Source organism: Podarcis raffonei, chromosome 18 (assembly GCF_027172205.1).
Source record: "Podarcis raffonei isolate rPodRaf1 chromosome 18, rPodRaf1.pri, whole genome shotgun sequence".
Taxonomy (NCBI): Eukaryota; Metazoa; Chordata; class Lepidosauria; order Squamata; family Lacertidae; genus Podarcis; species Podarcis raffonei.
Genome location: NC_070619.1, coordinates 12,700,717 through 12,725,511, shown reverse-complemented (window position 1 = coordinate 12,725,511; position 24,795 = coordinate 12,700,717). Strand labels below are relative to the sequence as shown.

Genomic DNA, 24,795 nt, shown 5'->3' with positions numbered 1-24,795 from the left:
CCTCCTGGGTCCCCCGAGGTCCAAGCAAAGGCCTCGCCGGGTTCCCCAAGCCCGCCGTGGAGTGCCTGAGAAGCCAGCCCCCCCCAAACCCGCTGCCCCACTTTCCCCACACGTGCAGACGACGGTCCCCAAACACTGAGAAGGGGCGGCATTGGAGAGAGAGAAAGAAAAGAAAATACCTCTTGTTTTTAAAATAAAAGGATCGATATCAATATGTGCCATGGTTTTGAGAAGAATTCATAGAAAAAGAGTAGGCCCACTTGATTTTTATTTCTTTTGTCAGTGCTTTTCATATCGGAGCCCAGGCAGTGATGTGTACAGAGAGTATCTTTGAATATCAAACGGATTTTTCTTTGCTGTGTGTAAAATATTGAACAATTAACTGTTTATATTAAAAAAAACAAAAACAAAATTCTGAATAAATTATCCAAGAATGCCTCCGACTCCCGAGGGTCCTGGTGTGCGCTGCTAAACTCTGCTTTGTTCTCCAGCCTGCTGCCACCGCCTTCTTCTTCGCTGTTTCTGGGCCCCTTTGCAGGCTCACAAAATCTCTTCCCAGCCTGAAGCTACCAGGGAGTGTTGCGTTAGACCAAGATAAAAATGGATTACTGATGATAATAATAATACTACTGTAATATAGAAATGCAGGCTTGTGTCCAGTGCCACTGTCCTACTCAAGAGTCATTTAAGCCCTTAATTTTGGCGAGTCTGAGTAGGGCTTTGCTGGAGGCAACCCACTGCCAACTCAGTGGATTTAGATGGCAGGACAGGACATTCTGACCACATTAGGAAGAGCTTCTTGGCGGTTTGGCAGGTCCTTGGGGGGTTTCAAGCAGAGGTTGGACGGCCACCTGTCATGGGTGCTTTAGTTCCTGGGGGTTGGGCTAGATGACCCCAGGGTTCCCTTCCAACTCTACGTTTCGAGGATTCTGTGAAGCCCATGATTTCTAAAAGCTGCTCCCGCAAACTCTGAATAGCAAACCAGTTCATGTTCCCATAAACAGCTGGGTCACACCTTCGTTTAAAAGCCTCTTCTTTAAAAGCCTGGCAGTGGGCAGCTGGCGATCGATTCGGGACTCCCTGCTCCTGTTGCCCATGCTGACAAGTGTTAGGGGTGCAGGACCTGCCTCCTTTGTCCAGAGTCCGGCCCTCACTCCGCCTAGACCAGTATTGTCGACGCAGGTCCACCGCAGAGGCGGAGGCGAAGACCTTGGGGTCTCTGCCAGCCCCACCTGCATTTGGAAGTGGGGTTCTTTCTGCACACCAAGCAGGTGCTCTGCCAGGGACCCTTCTCCCTGAAGCAGCATTCTGGATTCCTGCACTGCAGCGGGGTGGACTAGATTGCCCTTGGGGTCCCTTCCAGCTCTGTGGTTCTTCAAGGGCTGATGTGATAGAAGAAGCTGCCTTATCAGCTTGTCGGTCCATCTCGCTAAGGACTGTCCGCACTGGTTTTCAGGAACCTGCCCTGCATGTGTCCCTCGGGCTGAATCCGACAGTGTCTTTGAGGCTGAGAAGCGGCTTCTTATCTCGCTGAGAGCAGTCAGGTTGCCCAACTTCCTTTGCAAGTACCGGCTGCCTGAGATGAGCCAGAGGAACTCCCAGCCCTGCCAGTGTTTTGTTTCAGGAGTGTGCCTCTGGACACCCTTCGGAAATGTGGCACGTACAACCCCCCTGCTTTTTGGCCTCCTCAGCGACTCTTCCCCCAACCGGGCGCCTTGGGACTACAACTCCCATTGGCCCCCACAGCCTGTGTAATATTGGAGCTCCAAAGCTCTGGAGGGTGTCCCATTGAAGAAAGGCTGTTTCTGTGAGTTTTAGCACAAGGGGGAAGAGGAGGTACATTAGCAGTTGCTCTGTGTGCCCAGATACGTTTGTGGCGGCTGCCAGGCGCCTTGACGAGTCCTGAAGTGGCCCCGCGCTATGTTTCCCACAAACGGTAGCTAGATGCAGCGCTGCTGCTGGCAAGAGTGAGGCCTTGCCAGCAGCTCAGAGATCTGCACATTTGCTGCCGGGCCAAGTTCATAGAATCGTAGAATGGTCAAACTCAAACCCACAACCCTGAGATCAATAGCCTCATGCTCCCCTGACTGAGCTACTCAAGGTGTTACTATTAGTACCCCATTAGTACCCCTGTTAATGTTAACTGAGTATCTTTAAATGCTGCTGGCTGGTTTTTATCGATGTTTTTAATACTCCCTGAAAAACCACCTAGCAGTTCCATTGCAATTGAGCGGTATGTAGACTTTAACTGAAACTAAACAGCATTCCGTATCGGAATCCGCCTTAAACCATGGCAGACCCTCCATCGAGCTCAGGATTGTCAGCACAGGCCGGCAGCAGCTCTCCTGGTTAACAAACCTGGTAACAAAGTCGCTCAGAAAGCCTGCAGAGCTGCTGCCAGTCCGTGCAGGCAATACTGAGCAAGGTGGGTGCCAAGGACTCCGTACAAGGTGCTGTCTGTATATTTTTGTCCCCCACAAAAGGAGGGGGGACCATTAGCAGAAAGCGAGTGGCATGAAGAAGGGGTGAGTCAGTCTCACCTTCCGGAGATGGGAGGAGGTTTCTTGAGAGAAGAGGAAGTGGTTGGTTTCGAACTGGTTACCCTAGCGAGCCAACTGCCTTTATTTCATTTTATTTTTGGCTGCTCCGAGTGCCCAGCGAGAGAAGAGGCGTCAGGAAGCAAGAGAAATAGAATCTGGGTAAGTCCGCCCCTGCAGAGAGAGCAAGCTTCCGAGCTCAGCAGAATGCTTCTTCGGCAGAGGGAAGCGGGGCTGAGAGAGCGAAGATGCTTCTGGTCCTCCTGCAAGTTTTGCCACAGTCTTAAAGGGAGGAAGGTCAGGAGGAGGAAGAAGGCGATGCGGGGAACCGGCTGGGGGCAGAAGGAGGTCGGGTGGAGCAGGGGCAGGGCCCCTTTCGCCCCAGCAGACCTCCCAGCGCCCTTCTCCAGCTTCACCAAGTGCCTCAGTCTCAAAGAAAGTCCATAAAACCTCCAAACCCAAGTTTTGGAAGAGGGAGGGAGGCTCTATTCCACAAGACAGAACAACATCCCCACTGGGTGGTAGCCTGGCGCGGGGGGGGGGGGCGGTGTCAGTCGCTCAGTCTCTGCCTGACCTACCTCGCAGGGAGGATAAAATGGGAAGGAGGGGAATTGCATAGGCAGCCTCGAGCTCCGGGGAAGGAAGACGGCGGGGCACGAATTGAACAAATGGATGAAATGGGTGAAGAGAGACCTGCCCCTTCTGTGCCCCAGAGTCGTCCTGACCCCTCCGGCCCCACTTCCAAAGAGACAGCGACACCCTCTGGCCCCCTTTAAGTGGGGCAGTTGCTACAAAGCCTGCCTTTTATTCGGGCTCGGGGTGTGTGCGTCGCGTGTGTGTGTTCAGGTATTTCTTGGCTGTGCGCTGATCCCCGAGGCTTCGCCAAGTCGCTCTGAGCCACTTTCGTGCCAGGAGGAAAAGGGGGGTTCCGAGTCAAGGCTGGAAATCCCATCCTCACAATGCGAGGGCCGTGCACGAAGGGCGAAAGACGCAGGATTTCACTGGAGGGCGTTAAGCGAAATGCCAAGGCAGCGGGCGTCCCGATTTGCCTCTCCAGAGCTGCCTGTGCGCTCTGGTGGGCGCGCCCGAGCAGGTGCCAAGGCGGCCGGCTTGCCTCTACTCCTGTGCTCCTCCTCCTCCATCATCAGCTGATGCCTTTGACAAAGTCCTTGCCTGTCTCCTCTCTCCCAGTCCTCCTCGCTGGCTTCCCCGGGAAGAAGAAGCTGCCTCCCTCTTTCTTTCTTTCTTTCTTTCTTTCTTTCTTTCTTTCTTTCTTCCTTTCTTTTCACAGCTTCTTCTCCGCCTGCCTCCCCTGCAAAGCCCCCCCATGGCCGACTCGCTCCTCAACCACTCCTGGCCGTCTTTCTCCAGGCGATGGATGAAAAGGTGGTCCTTCAAGCGAGGTAACCTGGCCAAAGGGCAACGCCAAGCGGGGTGGGGTGGGGTGGGGGGGGTGGAGGCTGCCTTTGCAAAGGGCGGCAGAGTGGGGCGGGGGGTGGGTGTGCTAGGATTTGCTTTGACCCCCGCCAGCACCCGGGGCTTCCTGCTTCCAGGGAGGAGGAAGGGGCGGCGCAGTGAGGGTCCTCCGGCCTCAGGAGACTTCTCTTGAAAGTGGGTTCCGTTGAATGAATCGATGCAACCCCATTAATCAGTTGTTGACCTGCTCTGCTATTTCTGCCTGCACGGTTTTAATTAGGGGCGAGGTTCGTTTGACATGCATGCTGCATGGTTTTTACATTGTGCCCGGAGTTCTACGGTACGCCGTAACCCCAGGGGTGTAGCGGGTTTGGTATTTCAGGCTGGAAATTGCAATAATAAATAGCCGGTGCATAAAATGTGGGTTGGATGTAGCTGGCAGGATTGGGCTGTGCCTGTTGAACCTCCACCTGCCCTGTTCAAAGGACCAGCTGCTTCTGAGGCAGGGGCCAACCTCTCCAGGTAGCCAGGAACCCCTCCTGTGCCTCAACTCCTTTTCCTGGACCCCGTTTTACTCTGACGCCCCCAAATCTTGACTCTGTCTTTTGCAAAGGGAGGTGTTGTAGCTCAAGACTCTCTCCCTGGAGAGCCGGTGCTGCCAGTCAGTGTTGGCGGCCCTGCGCTCTGGCACCGGTTCAGGGCAGCTTCCTCTGTTCCTGAGCGAACCAATCCTTTTGTTGCAGCCGCGGGGGCTGAAACCTCCAAGGAAAGGCCCATTGCTGGCTGGCAAGAGGCGCTGTTTTTCAGGAAGAAGGTCCCAGGCTCAGGCTCTGATGGAGGTATCTCCACCCCCCGCCTGACCCTCTGGGAGAGCCTGCCAGTCAGTGTAGACCAAGGCTCTGACTCCACAGGAGGCAGCTCCCCACGGCCCTATTTAAACCAGCACCTTTTTCACGGGTGTCCCCTGCCCCAAATCCTGGAGAGCTGCTACCCGGCGCCTGGGCCCTGGGGCTGAGGCCGTTCTGCTTCCGTGCTGCAGCCATAGCCTTTTATGGTTCACCGTTGGAGATGGGCAATTTGCAGGATCTGCTTCATGTCCCCAGGAGCTTATTAAGAACATCGGAAGCGCCCTGAAGCAGGATGTTTGTCATGCCAAAGGGGGCCCATGGGGTCCGGCCTGCTGTCCTCGTGATGGCCGGACATGAGTCCCCAGGGGAAGAATGTCCCCAAGGAAGACTGAGCGCAGCAGCAGCAGCAACTCTCACTGCTTGTGATTCCGACTGCCGTAGCCGGTCTTATCCTCTGCGAATTTCTCTAATACCTTTTTAAGGCCGTGCTTCCGAACAGCCCTGCGGCTGAATCAGGCCACGGGGGCCCCCGCCTAGTCCAGCAGCCTGTCCTCACATGCCCCCAGAGGGAAGCCCCCATAAGCCAGGGCCTGAGAGCAACAGCCTCTTCCCACTCTGGTTCTCCACTGTTCTAAGGTAGGCTGGCTCTGCCCATGGAGGCTCCGTGGAGGAATCAGAATAACAGCAATGCAGGAATCTCAGTTAATACATCCATGACAGACGACCGTGTCCAACCCACAACCTCTTGAGCGAGACCGTTTCCCCGTCCAACAGCTCTGACTGTCAGAAAGTCCTTCCTGAGGTTTAGTTGGAATCTCCTTCCTTGTCACTTGAAGCCATGGGTTCGAGTCCTACCCTCTGGAGCAGGCGGAAACAAGCTGGCTCCCTCTTCCATGTGACACAGCCCTTCAGATATTGGAAGATGGCTCTCATATCTCTTCTCAGTCTCCTCTTTCCCATGCTAACCACACCCAGCTCCTTCAACCCTTCCTCGTCAGGTTTCCAGACCCTTGATCCTCCTGGTCGCCGCCCTCTGCACACCTTCCAGCTTGTCAACGTCCTCCTTAAATTGTGGCGCCCAGAAATGGTCTTCCTAGAAGAAACTAGGAAGAGCAGCTGGGTCAGGCCGGGGGGGGCCCCTTGGTTCAGCCCCCTGTGCTCCCAGTGGCCGACCAGGTGTCCCAATGGGAAGCAGCCCACAAGCAGGGCCTGAATATAACAAGAGGGACTCTCTCCTTTTGGTATTATTCAGAGGCGTTTGCTGACTTCCTGCGTTTAATGCAGACTTTTGCCCGGTTATGAGAACTTGCTTCATTGTAAAGGGGAGGACCATGTCTCAGCCGCATGCTTCTCCTGGGTTCAGTCCTCTCTGGGTAGGGCTAGACTGGAGAGCTGCTGCCAGTCAGTGTGGACAGTACCCAGCTGGGTGGGGCTGGTGGTCGCAGGACTGCAGCTCCTTCAGGGAGAAGCCATCTGGCCTGCCCCTTTCGCCTTCTCGATTCACGTGCCCAGCTTCTCTAGAGAGGCTCAGGGTGCCCTGATAGATTCACACCCCACACTTTCCTCCAAAGGGGCCTCTCCCCCCATTAGTTTTATTCTCACAACAGGCCTGTGAAGGAAGGCCAAGCTGAGGAGAGGGGCTGAACGTTGTTCACTGGGGCTCCTGGATGAATTCGAACCCTGACCTGAGCACGCACACCCATCCCCAGCCATTGCTGAATCAGGTTATGGACAGGAGGAGAATGGGTCCTTTTCCAGTCTGTGGGCTGCATTCCCTTCCCTTTCCTGGGGCCGCAAAGAGAGCCTTGGAGGGCCACATTCTGCCTCGGGGTGCGTGTGCTGAGGATCCCCTCCTGCCCTTTGAGACTGTCCTTTTTCCAAGAAGGCTTCCAAAGCTGAGGCTCTCGTCCTGGTTTCTGTCTGGTTCAGGTTGTTTTTATGCCCGGTTTTATACTGTTGATATAGATGCATCTGTTGTTAAGGTTTTTTATTGCTAATTGCTTTGGGATGTCTTTTATGGGAAGTGACTCATAAACCGAAGTAAACCAACGAGCGGGCCTGGGAGGGTGTTGTTTTCCTGGGTGTGCAGGCCGCATCTCGGGAGGCGAAGGGCTCTGCGCTGGGAGAGCTTTCCCCGGTGCTCGTATCTCGGCCAGGAAGGCGACGCTCTTGGCAGCCCAGGGACAAGGTGGCAGGAATCTGGGAAAGAGGGAGAACTCCCCATTGAGAGGGGAGGTGGGCAGACGCCCCTTGCGCCTCCCTTCTTCTTCTCTCCCCTCCAGATCCTCCGCATTCGGCATTGTCTCACTGATGCAATAACTGTGGGCCGTCCACACAGCTGTTCCGCTTTGTGAGGTTGCTTCCCCAAGGTTGCCACCCTATTGCTATCCGGGGAGGGGTCAGCTCTTGTGCTACACAGCAAAGGAAGCGCGGCACAAAATTAAATTCAGGTTAACTGGAACTCTTGTGGCGTGGTAAGTTTCAGGAAGTCAGCAGCAACAGGAAATGAGAGTCAGAAGAGCCCGCTGGATCAGGCCAAATACCCCCCCCCCATCCATCCTCGCAGTGGCCGCCCAGAGGCACCAAAGGGATGAAGCCCAGAAGCAGGATCCGAGCGCGAGAGCATCTCTCCCCCTTCTGAAGTTCCCAGCAAGTGGCATTCAGAAACCACAAAACACGGAGGAAGGACAGAGCCAAGTGCAGGAGCCCCAAAACATTTGCAGGAGACAACACCAGTGCCGGATTTACGTATAAGCTCAACAAGCTCTAGCTTAGGGCCCCACTCTCTTAGGCCCCCCCAAAAAAAATTTAAAGGGGGGGAAAAGACTGGATGTACATTTCCAAAATGTAAGATAAAAAACAAATGAAATAAAACCTACATCCAGCAACAGTGTTTTGTGTTGTGTAGGCTCCAAGGATGTGAGTCATGGGCCCCGCCTGCTAGCCTGCTCCCTAAATATCACTGCTTTGCTCCTTTCTATATATAGGGTGCCTGCGTTCTGCATGGACTGGTTGCACAGCAACATGTGCAAATGGCTTGAGACAATTAGTAGGTTCATCAATGACCATCTAGCATATATTCAACACAAAAAACAGTGACAATTTGTTGTCAACAAAGGACAACTAGACATATAAAGGGCCCCATTACCTTCAGGAGCTTAGGGCCTCATCCAACCTAAATCTGGCCCTGAACAAGATGGTACTGAAAGTTGGGTGGGAAGGATTAATGGGGGGGGGCAGTGCGCACTTCTGTTGAATAGGCTGCTGAGCAGGATTTGTTTGCAGGGCGATGTCCACTCGTTTAAGGAGTGTTTCCCTGCCTCCCATTTGTTTATGGGGAACTTAGAGGACGCAACGGAGAGGTGAGATGATGGGGCGGTGGCTGCTGCAAGGCAAGCGATGCCCCAGAGCAACTTCCCCACCACCCTCCTTGTCACAACCCCCACCCTCCAAAGGACCTCTGATCTTTGGAGGAAGTGGGTTTTCGCTGCGCAAGGCGCCCCCACGTCACCCCTGATTGCACAACCTGAGCTTGCTGCTGGCCTGTGAAGCGAAAGATCCAATAAGGCCCTCCTCCCGTGTCTGGTCTTGATCCAGCACTTGTTGTTGTCCTTATTTTGACCAACGTTGCCATTTATTACCTGCCCTCCACCCTAATGCCCTGCAGGCTGTGGCTGGCTTGCGGGAGGTGTCACCAGGCAGGAGCATTTCATCCTGATTGCCTTGCAGGCTGCCTAGAGCTCTTCCTGTCGATCCGCCGGACGCTTTTCGATGCATTTACTTCCCTGTCACTTTCTCAGCTGCTAAGGCTTTGCTTCTCTTTGTGCACGCCTGTTTTTAAACAGAGCGGATCTGCTGCCACAGTCTGCTGGAAATGTGCAGCCCCGAGGTTCTGGTTTCCTCCTGACTCCCTCCTGAGAAACAACGGCATTCTGGAGCAAGGACCAGGGTGGGCACTGTGGTGCAGTGGCTCCACTCCTTCCTCCTGGGCTGTGTCCAGAAAGTGGTGTTGGAAGATGAGTGTTCAGACCCCTGGGCTCTCACTTGTGGGCTGCTTCAGGGCTCCATCCTCTCCCCCATGTTTTTTAACATCTCAGTGAAGCCACTAGGAGAGATCATCAGGGGGTTTGGGCTGGGTGTTCATCAGTATGCGGATGATACACAGCTCTACATCTCTTTTAAATCGGAACCAGTGAAGGCGGTGAACATCCGGTGTGAGTATCTGGAGGCGATTGAAGGATGGATGGCAACTTAATGGACTGAGGTTGAATCCTGACAAGACAGAAGTACTGCTTATGGGGAACAGGGGGTGGGGGGCTCCCTGATCCTGAAAGGGGTAACTGTGCCGTAAAGGACGAGGTGTACAGCCTGGGGGTCATTATGGACTCACAGCTGTCCATGGAGGTGCAGGTCAATTCTGTGTCCAGAGCGGCTGTCTACCAGCTCCATTTGAGACCCCACCTGCCTGCTCCCTGTCTAGCCAGGGTGGTACGTATTCTGGTTATCTCCTGCTTGGACTACAGCCATGTGCTCTACATGGGGCTATCCTTGAAGGTGACTTGGAAACAACAGCTAATCCAGAACGTGGCTGCCAGACTGGTGACTGGGAGTGGCCGCCGGGACCACACAACACCGGTCTTGAAGGATCTTCACTGGCTCCCAGTGCTTTTCCAAGAACGATTTAAAGTGTTGGTGCTGACCCTGAAAGCCCTAAACGGACTTAGCCCTGTATCCCTGAAGGAGCGTCTCCACCTCGGACACCGGGGTCCAGCTCCAAGGGCCTTCTGGCGGTTCTCTCCTTGCAAAAAGTGAAGCTACAGGGAACCAGGCAGAGGGTCTTCTCGGTGATGGTGTCTTCTAGAGCCATTCAAAAGTGGAACAGGCTCCCTCAGAAGGTGGTGGGGTCTGCTTCTTGGAGGTTTTTAAACAGAGGTTGGGGTGGCCACATGTCAAGGGATGCTTTAGCTTTGAATCCTGCCTTGGGTTGGACCCGATGACCCTTGGTGGCTCCCTTTCAACTCTACAGTCCTGTGATTCTACAAAACGGGTTGCCAAAAAACAACAAGGTGCTTATTGGGAGAATTTAGCACTAAAATGCTAATGCATCTTCACAAGGCTTTTGTTGCAGAAATGTGGAAAAGGGAAAAGCTGGAGTTTGACAGCTCCTTCCTCCACCTGGGCTGGAGGGACGGGCGAGGCCAGAGGTGAACTGCCTGGCCTTCCTTGATGGAGGGGGGGGTCTCCCATCCCCTCCTGCCTCTGGTGCTCCTTCACTGCCTCTCTCCATGGTACTAACTGGGGATTGCCAAGCAGACCAGACGCGCAGAGGGCCTTGTGTCTGTTGTTGGCGCTGCGTGTGAGAGCGAGCCAACGAGAGCGCCTGGTGTTCTCATCCATGGCAGCCTGCACATTGCCTAAAATGGTCTCCCTGAAGCCTCGGGCGCTTCCTCTCCCCTCGAAGCAGCCGCCCCTCCTGCGCACGGCATGTCCCCGGAGCCCACAGGGCCTGATTTATCGCCTGTTGAGGCTGGAGCATCTCCCATCTCTCGGGTGGCGGGGGGGGGGGGAGGTTCAGGTTTATGGATCAATGTTAGAGAGGGCCGCCTGGGTGAGCCTAGGACAGCACATCTGGGGCTGCAAAACATCCGGGTGTTTCTCTTCTCCCCACCTCTCACTTGAAACAGCAGCAGTTGCAAGCACAGCTGCTCTTCTGTGAACAGAGCTGAGCTGTGGAACTCCCTCCCACAGGAAGCCACACTGACTTGAATGCCCCGTACCTTCCTGCTGAAATCCAGCAACTTCCCATGCAGTAAGAGTCCCAGGGGGTTCTTCTTGCCCCCACTTATATTTCCTCTCCACTGCTAGTCACAGGGGACAAGGGCTGTCACTGGCTACTGGCCACAGGCAGTAGGGGAGAAGGGCTCAGGTCCGGCCTACAGTTAGTGCTGCACTGTGTTTCTCCAAAGGTCTCAGTTCAGACAAGAGCCATTTGCCCCTCCTCTCGGGTGGGCAGAGGGGAAGAGGACAGCCAGAAGGTCCCCTGTAAGATGGAGCCCCTTGGAGGCTTGCTAGGTGGGAAGCCGGACAGAGAGGAGGGGGTGTAGGGAAGAGGCTGGCACTGGGAAGCAGCAGAAAACGTGGCCCTCGGCCCTGCCTCCAGTTATGCCTGCTTGGCACGGCAATGGAGAACAGTTGAAGCTCAGAAAGAAGAAAATATGTAGAGGGAGAGACGGTCTGGAACAAAGGTTCTGGAGTCTTAATCTTCGTGACGTGGAGTTTGCGAGCACACTTCGTAGGATGAATGAACTGCCGTGCTTTTCTTAATCCAGGGGTGGCAAACATCAGTTACAGGGGCTGAATGCGGCCCCAGGCTCCTCTTTCTGGCCCACAGAACCTTCCTGAGGCCACACACCCTTCCCCCATCTTCCTGGAGTGTTTCTGTCCGGTTGGAAAGTGCCCTTGAGCATCGAGAATGTCTCTTTCTGGCCCAGATGGAGGACACAAACTCCTCGCTCGGTTGGGAGATTCTTTTTCATGGGGGCCGCAGTTAACTCCCTCCTTCCTCTTCAGGGTCTGAGTGCAAGCCGGCAGCGCAGGATTTCCCCGGCAGCCGGACCATCCCGGCCTCGGGTTGCAGCAGCCCAGACACCTTGTCCCCGTCCTTGACCGCTGAGGAGGAGGTCTTCTTTGGCAGCATGGCGGAAGAGAGGGTAAGGAAGCGCCGTGGGATCCGTCCCAGCAGTGGGCTGCGTTGCATGGGTGAGGAGCCTTGGGCCAGGGAGCGGGATGCGGCCCTCAAAACCCCCTCTGCCGGACCCTTTGGCCTCCCCTCCAGGCCGTGCCTCTTGCCAGCCCTCCTTGAGAGTTTCTGCCTGTCTGAGATGTGCCTCTGGGCTCCAGGGATGCCTCTCATTTGTCCGGATGGAGGGCAGAAAGCAGCCTGCAGTCAACATCATGGAATGGTGAGAGGCACCAGCTGGGGAACTCCCAAGTGAAGAAGGTGGCAAATAAATGTAATAAATATAGTATTTACTGTGCCCCAGTCTCCCAAAATATGATCTGTTGCCTTTCTATCCCTCCAGAGATCTCGAGGGTGGCAGCACCCTCACAGCAGCCCTGCGAGGTAGGCCACTCTGACCCCTCCCTCCCTCTCTCTCGGCAGGAGGACGCCTCCTCTCCAGAACAGGACGCCTCCCCGGGCACGATCCACAGCAGTGTGGAGGACCTCCTCTCGATAGACTCGGCTCTGCAGGGCTCAGAGTATTACAAGGACTTGGGACTCTCCTGGCCGCCCATGGACGCTGCTGCTGCTGGCGGTGTGGCTTCCGCAGCGGCCTTGTCCCTCGAACGGACATCCCGGGGGGCCGCTGGCTGTTGCACATTGGCTGAGAGGCCCAGGGGCCACGGTGGGGTGCTTCCCCAGGCCCCTTGCCCCTGTGGCCCCGAGGGGCAGGCCAGCTTGGACACGACACCTCACTACCTGGATGCGGACTGTGCCTGCTCGTGCGGAGCCGGGGGCCAGGGGGCCTTCTCCGGGGAGGAGCCGGGAGCTGCCCTGGAGGGCACGGAAGCATTCCCCATTTTGGCCCGCTCCATGTCCACCTCTCGGAGGCACAGCTGGGAGGCGCCCTTGTCTCCGACGGACGGCCAGCGCAGGTGAGTCTGGCTAGGGTCAGGCCAAAGAGCCCCTTCTCCATACCGGCTGGTGAGGCCTTGCTGGGGGTGGCACCGCCAGGGGCAGCCCAGTTGACTTGCAACAGGGCCTTTTGGGTAGTGGCTCCGCAAGTGTGAAATTATCCTCTATAGCGAGGCCTGAAGGAGCCATTCAGCGGGTCGGAAGCGTTGGGGGAAAGCCCCCCCTACTGGAGCCTTCTGCTCAGGGACACACTCTGCGTGTGTTCAGATGAACAGGCTTGCCTGGGCCGAGCCTTTGGCTCTGTCGGGCGTTTCTTTCTTCCATGAGATTTTCTAGACAAAGGAGACGGTCTCTGTTCTTTCTCTCTCTCTCCCCAACTCTCTCTGACCTGCTGTCAAGATGCTGCTTCTCATCACCCTGAAGAGCCTTGCGGACGCTGGGCGGTTGTGGGAAAATAGCTCCACTCAGACAAAAAATAAACAGTGGAAGGGGGGCGGGAAGAAGCCTCCTCCTTCCATGGTTTTGCATCTACTTGGAAACAGGCCCGCTGAAGTTAATGGGCCTAAGTTAGTCACCTCTCCATGGAAGTCAATGGGTCTGCTCCGTGTCAGTGGGTCTACAGCCCCGTCTCCCAGGCCTCGCAGCCAGGCTGGTGCAAACAAGCTCTCATCCAGGCTTCCTTCTGTTGGAGAAGGAAGAACATGGGGAATCACAGAATTGCAGAGTTGGAAAGGGACCGCGAGCGCCGTCTTGTCCTGGGCAACGCAGGGATCTTTTGCCCGACGTGGGGATCAAGCCCATGTCCCTGGAAGGCGGTTTGGCCCTTTCTGGGCTTGACTCTTTTAACCTAAGGCAGTTGACTTGAAGGCGGAGGGGAGGCTGGACACCTGCTAAATCCTGGTGGGGTGCTGAGCTTGCAGCTGGGAAATGGGGATCCCTGATGGCGGCCGAGCCCCTCTTGATCTCCCCATCTGTTGAGCTTAAGAAGGGCAATGACCCACTCACGCACCATCCTGCTCTCACAGCGGTCAACCCAATGCCTTGACACGAAGCCTGCAAGGAGGACAGGAGAGCCTCTGTGAAACCTCCCCTCCTGTGGTTTCCAGAGTTTGTTATCCAGAAGCATTAACTGCGGAAGGCAGAGCGATGGCCACAAACGCGTCCCTTCCTCTTAAAGCCACCTGAGAAAAGGCGGCATGGCAGGAGTTTATAAAATTATGTGAGGCATGCAGAAAGTGGAGGCAGGTACGTCTCCTCCCTCTCAGAGGCGTACCTGGGCTCCTTAAGCAAGGAGCTGCTTTGGCGCCTCCGAAGCTGAGAGAGACTGGAAACTCAAAAAGTTTGCTTTGGGAGCCTTTTGCACTCCGCCAGTGACTTCCTCCACAGCCATTGGAGTCAGGCCTGCTCTCCTCCTCCTCCTCCTCCTCCACTGTTGGTCCATCTGCCTGACTTCCTTGTATCCGCCCTTAGAGTGGAGAGGAGAGGTTTTTGTGCCGCACCCCTGGGCCTGCGTGCTGGGGGGGGGGGCAACCTGTTCAACCTACAGTACAGCCTTTGTTCCCTCTCTCATAACGCTTGTGAAGGTGAATTTTGGAAGGTTCTTCTTCATGCAGCGCGGAGCCAAACCACGGAACTCCCTGCCACAGGAATGCAAGGAAGGCCAGCAACTTGGCTTTTTAAAAAGGATGGGACAAATTACTGGAGGAGGAGAGGGCTAGCAATGGCTGCTAGCCAGGACGGCTCTGAGGGGAGAGCTGCTCTTGCGCTGTAGCTGGGAATGGGGGCATCTGGGCTAGAGGGGCCCCTGGCCTGATCCAGCAGCTTCCCTGATGCTCCAGTTGGCCACCCCTGCCTATGCCGTTACTCAGCTCTTGCCTTGCCACGGCATGTGCCCTTGATTCAGCTGCCTTGGGTGAATGCCTGAATATTCTGCCAAGTGCCCCTAAGTTTGCTCCGGTGACCCCAGGCCTCGCAAAGCCTGCTTGGCTCCTGTTTCTCGTTCCCAAATTGACGCCGCTCGAAAGCCATCTCATTTAGGGTGCCAAGCACCAGCGACAGAGACAGAGACAGCTTTTGGGCTTTAAAACCTGCCCTGCCACTTCTGCAGAGTGGAAACGTTGGCAGGGCCTGTGAAGGAGAATTAAAAATACATTTTGTTCCGCGGGGCTACGGAACTGATGCCAGGCGGCCACCCTTTTTAAGGCTGCGGCTGAGCAGATCTCTCGCGGGGAGATGTCCCTCCCCTGCGGCTCCGAAGGGGCACTATTGATCGGCCAGGAGAGAGCGGGGCTATTTTTAACTCTCCCCTCCTTATAAGGTGCCAGGGCAGGGTGGGGGTGGGGGAAACAATCTCCGTTGGCGATCTTGGCAGGGCTCTCTTGTCGAAAAGGGGCAGGAGCTGCGCTGCTTGTGTCTGAGGCCTGGCAGACGGGGCAACACTGGTGGCAACCTGAGCCAAACTTGTGCATAGATGATTTTTAATTTTATTTTTGCAAGGGGGCTGGAACCCCTCCCTGCCCCACATCTGACCAGCCCTCACCAGCAAGCACAAAGGGGTAGAAGTATCTGTACATTTCCTTCTGCCAGTTTCTGTCAAGCTCCCTGCATTTCTTTATCAGTTCTTTATAAATCCTCATTTTAGGGCAAATTCTGCCAATAAGCACTTTCTTTGGTGACTGTACACGAGATTTGCAAGCGATCCCTCCTCCTATTTTCCACTAACAATATATTCATTTCCATGCCAGCTTCCCTCTTTAATATGCCCGTTTTCCACAAAAGGTTCTCTGCTTGGAAAAACGGCCTCGCAGGTTTCAGAGGAGTGTGGATTGTAGAGGGAGTCCTGCACTTTGGTCCTCATGGTGTTCTGGAAAGAGTGGATTTGATCATCCCGGCTTTAAATGTGAACCGGGTCGGATTCCTCCCTCATGCCTCACCGGTACTTCTTCTCCAGCATTAGAGAACGACCATGCCCATTGATTTCAAAGAGGGCTTTTCCTCCCTGGCTGTCGAGTCTGAAATTTCGAGAGGGAAACTTGAGCAAGGAGCTGTAAGGGGTGGGAAGAGTCAGGGCCTGATTCGTCTTAGGACTTGTCACTTCCCCCAGGGAACCTCTGACTCGGGTGGCTTCAGAAACAGATGATGAGACAAACCCAAGGAGGACATTGGTGTCCTAACTGCAGAGTTTCTCTCGTTGCTGCCAAACCTCTCCTTCCTTCCCCCAAACAACCAGGTTCAGCCTGGACGCCTCCGAAATGGGAAGCGACGCGGAGCAGGAGGAGGACGAAAAGGAGAAGCCGCCTCCCGATCCACCACACGCGCCTCTAGCGGGACTAGCAGCTTGGAGCGGCGTTGGCAGCGGCAGCACAGTGATCAAAGTGGAGATTGAGCCCTTGCGCCTGGACCTGGGCCTCGCCCAGAAGCCCGGCAAAGACGTGAGTCGCCTTAGGTGGTAGCGATAACGCAGAGACTTATCTGGCGTACGAGACGAGATTCCGGGTATTAAATAATTAATATAATACTATTTTGCAGCATGAGGTTTTCTGTGGAAAGGGATTCAACCAGATTTGTGGTTTGGGGGTGGTTTTGGAATAGGATTCAAAGCCCTCCATGGCCCTCCATGCTAACAGAATCTCCTTCCTCCCTCCCTCCCCTTCTTCCTTTGCTTTCCCCAGGGTTTCAGCAGTGGTGGAGGGAAGCGGTTGAGGTCCAAGTCTGTCCCGGCCCCCTGCGATGGCGCCTCCTCCTTGCGCATGTCCCACAGCCTGGAGGTCTCGCTTCCGGTCACCATGGGTCAGTGGTCCTTGGGGGACATGGTCTTGATTGCATGCAGGCACAGTGGCAGGAGTGGGAGGGGGTTTCTGGTCCAGCCCCAAATTTGGTGGGAGGACTCGTTTATGCAGGCTGATGGGTCCAGACTCAGAGAAGGGAACTCTCCGTTTTTCCTTAGAAGTTGTTTTTGGAAGAGAGGTTCTCCCAGGCTTCTCCCTATGGCGAAACCATCCAAAGGAGTCTATAGGCCTTGAGCTGGAATTCTTGGGCCCTTCTGGAAACTGCTGCTATTTCATTTCATTTATTTCATTTATATAACACACCTCCATCCAAGGATCACAGGGCGGTTTGCAGTATGAAAACACCAAACCGTGTTTGTGGATGAGGATGCAAATCACACAGCGGCAAATTTGGCTTGATTGATCAAAGCTGCTTTGGCCATCTGGCGCAATGACCCCATTCCTGCACCTATCCCACCCCAAAAATATATCAGCCTCCCTCTCTCTTTTGCCAAGAAGATGCACAGGAAAATGTGGGGGTGATAGCACTTTGCTCCGGTGCCGTGTTGTTTTAACTTCCCTGTGCAAGTAAGTCGGAATGGAGGCTCAAGAAGCGCGAGACGTCGGCTAATCCACATGCCTCCCCACCCCACAAACTTTCATGCAGACAAATCAGGATGTGGGGCTGTTGTGGTTTTGTTTTTTTAAAACCCAAAGGCTGATCGTTTTACAATGTGATCAATTTATCCATCTTTTCAAATAATAAGTACCATACTTTTCTGTGCACAAGACTAGGTTTTTTCTTTAAAAACTATGCTAAAAAGGTGGGGGTCGTCTTATACATGGATAGTGCATAGGGTGGAGGATTGATTGGCTGTTGCCGCGGCTGTCAGCGGCTATTGGGCGTGTTATTGGCAGCTTCTGCTGGCAAGGGGACAGACGAGAGGCGGACTTTTTAACATGTGCGGGTGAGTGATTTTCAGCAATCCCCCTCCCCAAATATACACGGAAAAGTACAGTGAATAAATGTTGCTGCTTCTGGTGTTGTGTTTCAGGGATAGCGCCCCCGGTGCTGGAGCTGATTGAAAAGGACCAGGTAGCGCCGGAGCAAGTGTAAGTGTCCTCTGCCCTTTGCCCCCAGTTCACACACCCCACAGACTCTGAGGGTGCCCCCCCCAACACTTCCACCACCGTCTGCTCTGAAGCGCTGCGTAGTGCAGAACTGGAGAGCCCCCTCCCACAAGGACCCAGGTCCGTTTGAAACGGAGCTGTGAGGAATCTCCTGCTGGGAAAATTGGCCTGGTGTATTTTATTTACACCATAGAATTGCAGAATTGGAAAGGGACCATGGGGGTCGTTTAATACAACCCCCTGCAGTGCAGGGATCTTTTTTGCACTTGAACCCACAACCCTGAGATGAGGGTCTCGTGCTCTACCAGCTGAGCTGCCCATGGGTCCCAGGGAAAGATTCAGGGCTGTGGGCATAGCTGCACCCCTGACGAAGGCGGGGAGGGGGGCAGATGGACATGACACGGGCATCAATTCTCGCCTCAAACCGCCCCGCCTTCGTCTCTGACGTTATCCCTTCTCTCAACAACAGGCTGATGGTGCAACAGGTGCTGAAGGAGCTGACTCAGTACCACGGGTGAGTCTTGGGGGTTGTGGGAATGAATCATCACCTCAGAGTGGGACAGGGGGGTGGCTGAAGGCCCCAGCTTCTGAGCCCCTGGGCTGAGCCTGCTCCCTGAAGCATCTCTGTTTCGTAGCCACTGTTTTGACGCTAAGCTCAGAGGAGCCACAGACACACACCCTCCTCCTGACATATTTCCATGCCTGGCTCCCATTCCAGGGCGAAGCACGGGCTGTGCGCCCCCGAAGGCAACGGCGAAGCCCCACAGAACCTGACCTGGTTCGAGTTCCTGTCTAACGAGTGAGTGAGCCATTCTAGCGAGGGTGGGGGCAGCGTGCTCCAAAGATGCAAGAAATTAATTTAATAAAGCTCACATGAGCCCCCTGAACCACCCTCCGCTCTTTCTTTCCCGACCCAGGACCGAAGACAGTGGGAAGAGCGACAAGGCCGAGAGAGGGACCAAGGTGAGGCGCCGCTTGAGCAACCTCCGCAACCGGGTCACCGGATCGTGGCAGAAGGAGAAGGTGAGGGGCAGAGCTGGGCAGAGGTTTGGGTGTTCTTTGCCGGGGTTGGCTCGGGAGGGAGAGCTCTCTCTTGCTCCACCCCAACCAGTGGAGGTGGGTGCCCATGGGGGATTTGCGGGGTGGGAAGCAGGGAGCCTGGAAAGGAGGCGGAGCCAGAGGCAGGGAGAGGCGGAGCTGAAACTTCCCCCAAGGCCAGTGGTGGCTGGTGCCCAGAAAGGAGGCGGAGCTAGAGGCAGGGAGAGGCGGAGCTAAGGCTTCCCTGAAAGGCAGTGGTGGCAGGTGCCCATTGTGAAAGCAGGGAGCCCCAAAGGGAGGCGGAGCTAGAAACAACAAGAGGTGGAGCTAAGGTTTTCCCAAAGGGCAGTGGCGGTTGGTGCCCATTGGAGCCCGGGAAGGAGGCAGAGCCAGAGGCAACGAGAGGTGGAGCCAACTAGTTCTAGCTTTGCCCCCCCTTCTTGAGTTCTGCAGGGGGCAGCAATGAGCTAGAGGAGGAGGGTCACCTCCTTGACCGGTTTAAAGAAGGAGGTGGGGAGGTGGGGGGCAGGCTGAGAGGTGCGGAGGGCCACCTCCGGCCCTCCGCCCTGAGCTTGCCTGCGTTTGGCCCCAGTGGTTTCCACGGTCTGAATTTCCCGCTCTTCTTTTCAGGGTAAGAGCAAAGGCCGCGAGAAGGAGGCGGTGGAGGTGAAGGAGCGGCCGCGGGCACTGCATGGGCATGAGCTCACGCCGGGCGCCTTCTCGGCCGCTGCCTGCTGCTCCCTCTGTGGCAAGAGCCTGCTGAACAAAGCGGGGCTGCAGTGCTTGAGTGAGTAGCGGCCCCCCGAGGTCACCCCTGGCCCACGCACGCCTGCTTGGCGGGGCGGGTGGGTCCCGGGCACCCTTGCACCCTGGCTTGGCACCTGCTCCCTGCAAACTCCTCTCCCTCTTCGCATGCGATTCCCAGCCACGGGCAGAATTGCTTTCGGACAAAGCTGCGAGTCTTGCAGCCAATCGGAAACAGGTTCGGTTTGGGTAACGATTTTGCGGGGTGGCACGGAAAGCGGCACAAAACAGCGCCAAACCCAGCACACACAACCCTGGCACCGGTTTGGGGCCAGGTTGAGTTCGGGGGCCATTTGCTTGTGGACCCAATTTGAGTGTTGATCGCTCGTTTTTTGGTGGGGAGGCGGCACATAATGTGGGGTTGGCAGTACAAAACCGGCACAAAAATTTGGCGCCTGTTTGGAGTCCATCATAGGACCGGCATTAATTAACTTGTGACCCCGATTTGCTGCGCCAATTTCTCCATTTGGAGGGGAGGCTCGCGAAATGCAAGGTTTTCAGCACAAAACACGCGCAGAATTCTGCCCGAAATTTCAGGGTTAAGGGAGCCGGCAGCCCTTGAAATATTGCCTTACCATCTGGGTGGATTTGATTTGATTCACGATTTAAAGCACTAGTCAGTAAAAGTTGATTTAAATCACTTTTTTTACAGAAAGACTCCGCCTTGCTGGTACAATCTTAATAGCAGATGCAGGTTTCATTTTCAGGTTTCAGGTTTCATTTTCAGGTTTCATTTTTGGAATTTGTAGTTTTTACAGTTATATCAAAAATTACAGATTTGGTTATACTATTAGAAATACATTGAAAGATAATTATGAAACTGTGGTGAGGTTTAATAAGTTTAATAAGTTAACTGTTTATATTTGGACAACTTTTCTGCTGTACTTTATTTCCTTGGTAACAATTCAAACAGTTTATTTAACTAAAACAATAATATTATAGCATATGTATCCATGTTTGTTAAGTGATGTGGTTAAACGGATTTTTTTTTTTAAAAAAAGAAGCTTAGGCTGAGTTTTTAGCGCACATGAAAAACTTAAAACAAATCCTCATTTCCTGATGAATAGCCTTTGGTCTATAATGTAACTTAAATAGAAAGATTTTTCCTCCAAAAGCATTTTATTTTAAAAATCCGATTTAAATGGAAAAAAAACCCCGATTTAACCCAGAAAAAAATGGATTTTTAAATTATTATTTTAAAAAATCACTGATCTTTATTCACCCTACTTACCATCCACCACGAATCCACATCTTAAAGCCTTTATGTTGGTATCTGTCCTTCATCCGGGCGACTTCTAGGCGTGGGAAGGGCAGCTAGGGGGACAAATAAGAGCAAATAAATGGAATGATTGAGCGCAGAACTCTAGCGTGGAATTGGAACAGGGTTGGGAGAAAGGGACCCCTGTGGGTCATCTAGTCCAACCCCGCAACATTGCAACACATAAATAATATTATTTGTTTGTTTGCCCAAAGGTTGCAGCATTGGAAACAATTTGAAACAGCTCAATGAGCTTATTTACACAGTGTAAATAAGATGACATAAAGTGATGACTGTAAAAGATTGTTTTATTTTTGTTTGCGAAAAATTTAATAAAAAGCAATTTTTTTAAAAAAAGAAGAAGAAACAGCTCAATGAAACCAATGGCTGTAAACGTATATTTTGAATGCGAATTAACAGTGATTTAAATAAAATTTAAAAGAATATTATTATTTTTGGAAACACAACTAAGAAGAGTAAAGGTTAAGAAATAACAATATGGAAATTAATTAAATGCAAGATGTAACTGGAAGAAAATTGGGTATAAAAATGGTAAGAAGAGCATTAAGTTTAAAGATGAAAAATAAGACAAAAATTAAGCAGAAGTAGCAAATAGTTAAAGAACCAGAACCAGAAGCTGAGGGAAGTCACAGGGTGGGAGAGTTGTGTTTTATTTTTCTCTTTTATACGTTAAATGTGTTGAATTGTAATATCTAATTTTAAAATATTAAAAAATAAAATTAATAATAATAAAATTTAAAAACCTTAGTAGTTTTCAATTACCATCCAATAATACCCTCATTATAAGAATACCAATTTATAATACAATTATAAATACCGATTAAAAAATTAATAGGAAAATAAAATATTTGTTAGCCAAGCCAGACATTTATTTATTTTTTAAATTGCGCGGTTTTTTAATGTTTGATCAGACTTTGTGAACCGAACAGTTCAAGCAGAAAACACCAAACATCGTAGAATTTAATTTAAATCCGAGGGGAAATAGGTTTTATACTCAGAGCACATCATGACTATTAATTTCAGAGTAGAATTTAGATGGATCTGCTAAAACGCTAATTTATTTCCTCAGGACTTTCCTGGACAAAGAAGGCGAAGATTCAATTCAAATTTTATTACATTAAGTTTAAAGGCAGTTTGACAGGCTGCCTTGAAACCCTTAAGCTGAGGTGATTTTAATGATAACATTAAAATTACCTCAGCTTAAGGGTTTCAAGGCAGCCTGTCAAACCGCCTTTAAACCTAATCAATGTAATAAAATTTGAATTTTGTGTGGTTAAAAATGATTTTGTGTATATTAAATGGATATAAAACACGTCTGCATTCTCCTCCTCCTTCGTTAAAACCAAGCTCTGTGTGGGGTGTTTTTTTAATATATAAATTTCATAAAATTTAGACATGGCCTGATTGTTAAAAATGATAATAAAAAAACCCTTAAGGCAGCCTGTCAAACTGCCTTTAACTTTAATATTAAATAGTGAATTAAATTATCACAGCCCACGAATTCCCACGTGGATTTACACTTAATTCAAGCTGTTTTATGTACCGCTTAATTCACCGGTGTCTCTAAATCAGCTTTACAAAGGAGCGGTGTGCAGAAATAATTAATAAAAACTGAAGGATATATATATAAATTCAATAAATAAATAAATAAATAGTCGGCTGAAACGAGAAAATCGAATTAAAATACAAATAAATGAAACTGAAATAAATTGAAAGACAAACAAATAAATGAAACGTATTCTCCCCCCCTTTATTTTGCACTGACGAAAAAAAATGCAAATTAATTAAAATAGAATAAAATAAAAGAAAGGGGGGAATGTAAAAACCCTATAAAGTAGTGAGAAAAAGGAGCGTGTGTTGTTTTATCACGATATTATTATTATTATGTGATTTGCCGGTATTATTTTCCACACATTTTCCCCGCCAAAATAATAAGACCTCGAAAGGCCGACGCGGTTGCCATAGCGACCAACCGTCTCGAGAGGAGGAGCAGAGGCGAAGTCTCGCGATACCTTGAGCCGCCGCCTCCGCTCCTCTCTCTACCGGGCCGCGGGAGCTTTCGAAAGGACAGACGTGGGATCTCGCGAGATCTCGGGGGGGCGTGGCCGACCTAGACCTGCTCTCCGTGGCCTGAGGGGAGGCGCGCCTCGCGAGAGCCTGCGGGAATGGGCGGGGAAGTCTCGCGAGATGGAGGGCCGAGGGGGAAGTGGCTTAGCGAGGAGGAGGAAGAAGGAGGAGAAGAGGAGGCTGCGCCGGTCGGGCTTCCTCGGGGCGCCAGGAGAACCTGCCGCCGCCTCCGCCGCTGAGAGAGAGCCGGGTAGGCGACGCGGGCCTGAACGGCCGGGCCCCTCCCGATGACGTCTGGCCCCTTCTGATGACGTCAGAGGTCAGTGGTTGCCAACCTGTTATGCCAAGCGAGGCGCGCCCCCAAAGCGAGGGGGGGTGTTGTTCTGTGTGTGTAGAGCTGCATGGAGCTGGGTGTCTTGAACGTCAAGTTGCTAGTCCTCATGCATCTAAAGTGAGGATTGGAAAGCCTGTGGCCCTCCCAGATGGGGTAAGTCAAGTTGCTAGTCCTCTTGTATCTAAGATCAGGATGAGGAGCCTGTGGCCCTCCCAAATGCAGAAAGTCAAGTTCCTAGTCCTCTTGCAGAAAATGAAGTTGCTAGTCCTCATGCGTCTAAAATGAAGATTGGAAAGCCTATGGCTCTCCCAGATAGGGAAAGTCAAGATCCTAGTACTCTTGTATCTAAAATGAGGATGGGGAGCCTATGGCCTTCTCAGATGGGGAAAGTCAAGTTGCTAGTCCTCTTGCAGAAAATCCTAGTCCTCCTGCATCTAAAACGAGGAGGGGGAGCCTGTGGCTCTTGCAGAGGTGGGAAGTCAAGATCCTAGTCCTCTTGAGGAAACAAGCTCCTAGTCCTCCTGCATCTAAAACAAGGAGGGGGAGCCTATGGCCCTCCCAGATGGGAAAAGTCAAGTTCCTAGTCCTTTTGTACCTAAAACGAGGATGGGGGGAGACTGCGGCTCTGGCAGAGGTGGGAAGTCACGATCCTAGTCTTCTTATATCTAAAATGAGGATGGGGGAGCCTATGGCCCTCCCAAATGCAGAAAGTCAAGTTCCTAGTCCTCTTGCAGAAAATCAAGTTGCTAGTCCTCATGCATCTGAAACGAGGATTGGAAAGCCTATGGCTCTCCCAGATGGGGAAAGTCAAGTTGCTAGTCCTCTTGAGGAAACAAGCTCCTAGTCCTCCTGCATCTAAAACAAGGAGGGGGAGCCTATGGCCCTCCCAGATGCAGAAAGTCAAGTTCCTAGTCCTCTTGCAGAAAATCAAGTTTCTAGTCCTCATGTGTCTAAAACGAGGATTGGGGAGCCATTGTAGCAAGAAGAAACTGCCCACTCCATCACCATGGGGCCTCCGGACCCCAGAGCATGTATGACAGGATTGGGATGGGGATGCTGGAGGAAGATCTCTGGCCAGGTGGAAGGACATTGGTCCCTGGTTCAAATCCAGAGTGCAAGCCCCCCCCCACCCCGGGAAGGGAGAAAGGGGCTCCTGTGGTGCTCGGAGAGGCCTGCCCCCCCTCGCTGTCCTCAGGACTTGCGCCCGCAGAGCATGGCAAGAGGGCACTGGGTCCTAGTGGCGTCCAGCCCCCTCTCCCTCTTCCCCCTGGGACAGAGAAAGGGGATCCCTGGCAACCCCTCCCACATGGGGGACCCTCAGAGCACCCGGGATGGAGGAGATCCTGCAAGATGTGTGCAGGGAGCAGCAGCAAACATGTCTGAATAAGGCCAGTTCCCTGGGAGTCACAGGTGGGGAGAGCCGCTACCATGTCGCTCAGATCCTGTTTGGGGGCTTTGGGGCATCGGGTCACTGTGGGGACAGGAGAACGACCGAGGATCCTGCCAGATCCGTCCCAAGAGGGCCCATCTAGTCCAGCATCCTGTTCTCACACTGACTGACCAGGATTCGAATGCAAGATCAACGCCCCTTCTGTAGTTTGCAGCAACCAGTGGGGGGGAGTTCCACCGTTTAACACCATGCTGCATGAAGGACCCTCCCACTGTCTCTGACCGCTGGCTGGGTTGCCTGAGACGGCCGCCTCTTTTGACTGGGGCGAGCAAAGCCCTGCCTCTCCCTAGGCGTGGTTTGGCATCTTGCCTCTGATCAATTCCCTCCGGCCGCTTCTGGTTACCTTTCAATGGATGTTTTGGCCGAGAGCGTTTTGGGTGAAGGAGAAGAAGGGAGCGAACGCCGACCTTGCGAAGGACAAACGCAGCGGACGGTTTGCAGTTCTGCTCCAAAGTCTAAAGTCCTCGCTGGCACATCCGAGTTTGTGG

At 52.8% G+C, this 24,795-nt stretch overlaps 1 protein-coding gene across 2 annotated transcripts in view; it reads left to right on the top strand.

Moving 5' to 3' along the window:
- The first annotated feature begins 3,561 nt into the window (after positions 1-3,561).
- The window catches only part of ARHGEF18 (Rho/Rac guanine nucleotide exchange factor 18), a 50,894-nt gene continuing 29,660 nt past the window's right edge, over positions 3,562-24,795 (top strand). The window contains exons 1-11 of one of the 2 annotated variants that reach the window (XM_053372223.1): positions 3,562-3,767; positions 3,806-3,940; positions 11,372-11,511; positions 11,964-12,457; positions 15,667-15,868; positions 16,109-16,226; positions 17,260-17,317; positions 17,805-17,849; positions 18,054-18,134; positions 18,253-18,358; positions 19,004-19,160. In XM_053372223.1, the coding sequence (XP_053228198.1) occupies positions 3,689-3,767; positions 3,806-3,940; positions 11,372-11,511; positions 11,964-12,457; positions 15,667-15,868; positions 16,109-16,226; positions 17,260-17,317; positions 17,805-17,849; positions 18,054-18,134; positions 18,253-18,358; positions 19,004-19,160 (1,615 nt within the window). In that variant the 5' untranslated portion in view covers positions 3,562-3,688. Of the gene's footprint in view, positions 3,768-3,805; positions 3,941-11,371; positions 11,512-11,963; positions 12,458-15,666; positions 15,869-16,108; positions 16,227-17,259; positions 17,318-17,804; positions 17,850-18,053; positions 18,135-18,252; positions 18,359-19,003; positions 19,161-22,825; positions 22,843-24,795 lie in introns of those variants that run through there. The other variant, XM_053372222.1, reaches the window with a different exon arrangement.